Source organism: Arachis duranensis, chromosome 1 (assembly GCF_000817695.3).
Source record: "Arachis duranensis cultivar V14167 chromosome 1, aradu.V14167.gnm2.J7QH, whole genome shotgun sequence".
Classification (NCBI taxonomy): Eukaryota; Viridiplantae; Streptophyta; class Magnoliopsida; order Fabales; family Fabaceae; genus Arachis; species Arachis duranensis.
Genome location: NC_029772.3, coordinates 105,633,784 through 105,637,026, shown reverse-complemented (window position 1 = coordinate 105,637,026; position 3,243 = coordinate 105,633,784). Strand labels below are relative to the sequence as shown.

The 3,243-nt window shown below is 38.5% G+C and overlaps 1 protein-coding gene across 1 annotated transcript; it reads right to left on the bottom strand.

Moving 5' to 3' along the window:
• Positions 1 to 351: 351 nt before the first annotated feature.
• LOC110274614 (uncharacterized) lies at positions 352 to 2,003 on the bottom strand. The gene is made up of 5 exons (XM_052252185.1): positions 1,986 to 2,003; positions 1,853 to 1,877; positions 1,691 to 1,749; positions 1,543 to 1,581; positions 352 to 1,227 (listed from the first exon to the last, which is right to left on the bottom strand). Exons 1-5 carry the CDS (start codon positions 2,001 to 2,003, stop codon positions 352 to 354), a joined length of 1,017 nt encoding a protein of 338 aa, XP_052108145.1.
• Positions 2,004 to 3,243: the final 1,240 nt, after the last annotated feature.

Here is a 3,243-nt window from a genome sequence, read left to right as displayed (position 1 = left end):
TTGGTTTGGTATTAGGCCTTGTTGCAACACTGGCCAACCTGGTCCTCTTATGCACTGAGCCAGTAGATCCAGCATTCCTTGCAGTGCTGTGCTGGGCTGGTGATGTTGTAGCAGTTCCAGCATTATTGTTTTGGGCTGGCGATGCTGAGGATGGGGCAGCAGTTGTTTCCTATGATGGACATGAACAAAAAACAGCAACAAGTTACAGTTATGAAGAGGTAAACAGCATAAGAAATAGTTATGAAGAGGTAAACAGCATAAGAAACAGTGTTATGTATGAAACTATATTTAATAGACAAGTACTCACGTTTGGCCTTCTAAGAGGGCAGCCTCGCTTGTTGTGACCCAATTTCAGACAACGAGAGCATTTTTGTTGTAACCCCAGCCTAGATGTGCTTGGGCCCTGTGGTTCTTCACCCTCCCCCTTGCTCTTTTCTTCTTAGGCCTCCCAATTGGCACTCTATGTGGTGGAGGCATCACATCTGGGTGAGTAGTTCTCTCCCACATTGTATGTCCATTACAAGGGTTAATCATGGGGGTATAACAAGCCACATAAGCAGCTTTAGTGTAACAGCTTGCAACATATTTTCGAATATCATCTTTAGCACAATTAATTGCACTAGCTGCATGTGGACAAGGTAAACCTGTCATTTGAAACTTTCTACAAGTACATTCTTTCTTCAGAAGATCTACTACAAATTTGTCCCTGCCTCTTATGACTTCAAATTTTGAAATACCGGCAGCAACCGGAAACCACCACCTAGAAGCATCTATTTCCTTTTGTAACTTAAGCTTAATCCTAGGAAGAATATCATCCTTATACTTCTCAATAAGTACCCTATTTTCAGCCCATCTCTTCATCAAATAAACTCTAATATCTTCTAGCATTGTCAATATTGGTTTTTCCCTTGATTCAACAATTGCAGAGTTAAAGCTTTCACACATATTATTGACAAGAGCGTCACATTTAGGATAGAATTCAAACCTTGATTTAGTCCAATACTTTGGACGAATTCCTATCAAGTGTCGATAGGCACCCTCACTAATGGCTCGGATTTCCATCAACTCCTTTTCCCATGCTGCTAGATATGTACATTTTGCAGCTCTCCACATCCTTTTCTTAAGATTCAGCCCTGGAAATTTTTTTTTGAAGTTGGCATAAAGGTGTCTCACACAGAATCTGTGATCAACACCTGGAAGTAATTCATCAAACGTTGGCACCAGGCCCTGTTGGTGCAAAGTGCACAATTTTAATATAATGATCAAATAATTAGTTTAATACAACAGCAAATACCATCGTTTACATATACTGATTCACATGAACTAACTAAATCACAGCAATTTATAACAGCAATATATAACTATATATAAAAGAACATTACAAGAACAGCAACATATAGTGCAGAAGCCACATGACTAACTAATTCACAGCAATTTATAACTAATTATAAAAGAACATTACAAGAACAGCAACATATAGTGCAGAAGCCACATGACTAACTAATTCACAGCAATTTATAACTATATATAAAAGAACATTACAAGAACATTAACATATAGTGCAGCTCTCCACATGACTAACTAATTCACAGCAATTTATAACAGCAATTTATAACTAATTATAAAAGAACATTACAATAACATTAACATATAGTGCAGCAATTTATAACTAATTATAAAAGAACATTACAAGAACATTAACAGATACTGCAGCAGCCACATTACTAACTAATTCACAACAATTTATAACTAATTATAAAAGAACATTACAAGAACATTAACATATAGTGCAGCAATTTATAACTAATTATAAAAGAACATTACAAGAACATTATTATAAAAGAACATTAACATATAGTGCAGAAGCCATGAACGTGCTAATTATAAAAGAACATTACAAGAACATTAACATTAACTAATTATAACTAGACATAAAAATATAGTGCAAAATCTTAATTACACTAAAATACAAGTTAGTAAATTACCTTTTGTTGGTCAGACATGAACGTGCTACGTAATAATTTATCCGCTCCTATATCATCAATTAAGTTTGAGAGGAACCACGTCTATGAATCTTTTGTCTCAGCCTCCACGACCGCATATGCTATAGGTAGCATCTGGTCATTCGGATCCCACCCCATAGCAACCAATAGCCATCCTCCATATCGTGTCTTCAAAAAGCAACCATCAAGCCCTATCATAGGCCTACACTTCATGAAACTCTCCTTGCAAGCCTTTAAGCAAATATAAATCCTATGAAATCGTGGACTTAGGTCGACCGATGTATCGGGGTGCTCAGTTTGGGCTGCTGGAGGTAATTGAACATGCAGCTTCACAGATGAACCAGGATTGGTGCGCAGCAACTCATGGCAATAGTCGTAAAGTCTTCTATACTGCTCCCTAAAAGTTCCATTAATGTCAACCAGTGCAATCTGCTTGGCCCAAAATGCCTTTGCTCTTGAAATCTGCACATTCCACTTCCTAAGAGTCCTACTTTGTATGGTGCCCAGCTTCAACTTCGGATTCTCTTCTACTTTTCTCCTGAAGACCTTCGCTAGCCACTTCGACTTCATCACTTTTATGTCAAATACAGTGTTACAAGAATGATGATCATTAACTGTTCTTAGCTGCCAACTATCTTCATTGGCCATTGGTGCGCGAAATTGTGAACAATACTTTTCACAACTCTCATAATCCCCGGTAATGAACCCCAAAAACGTGGTGTTCAATACCATGGCATAAACACAACTTCGCACAACTAACCAGCAAGTGCACTGGGTCGTCCAAGTAATAAACCTTACGCGAGTAAGGGTCGATCCCACGGAGATTGTTGGTATGAAGCAAGCTATGGTCATCTTGTAAATCTTAGTCAGGCAAACTCAAATGGTAATGGTGATATACGAATAAAACATAAAGATAAAGATAGAGATACTTATGTAATTCATTGGTGGGAATTTCAGATAAGCGTATGAAGATGCTGTCCCTTCCGTCTCTCTGCTTTCCTACTGCCTTCATCCAATCCTTCTTACTCCTTTCCATGGCAAGCTTAAGCAAGGGTTTCACCGTTGTCAGTGGCTACCTCCCATCCTCTCAGTGGAAATGTTCAACGCACCCTGTCACGGCACGGCTAATCATCTGTCGGTTCTCAATCAGGTTGGAATAGAATCCAATGATTCTTTTGCGTCTGTCACTAACGCCCAGCCTTCAGGAGTTTGAAGCTCGTCACAGTCATTCAATCCTTGA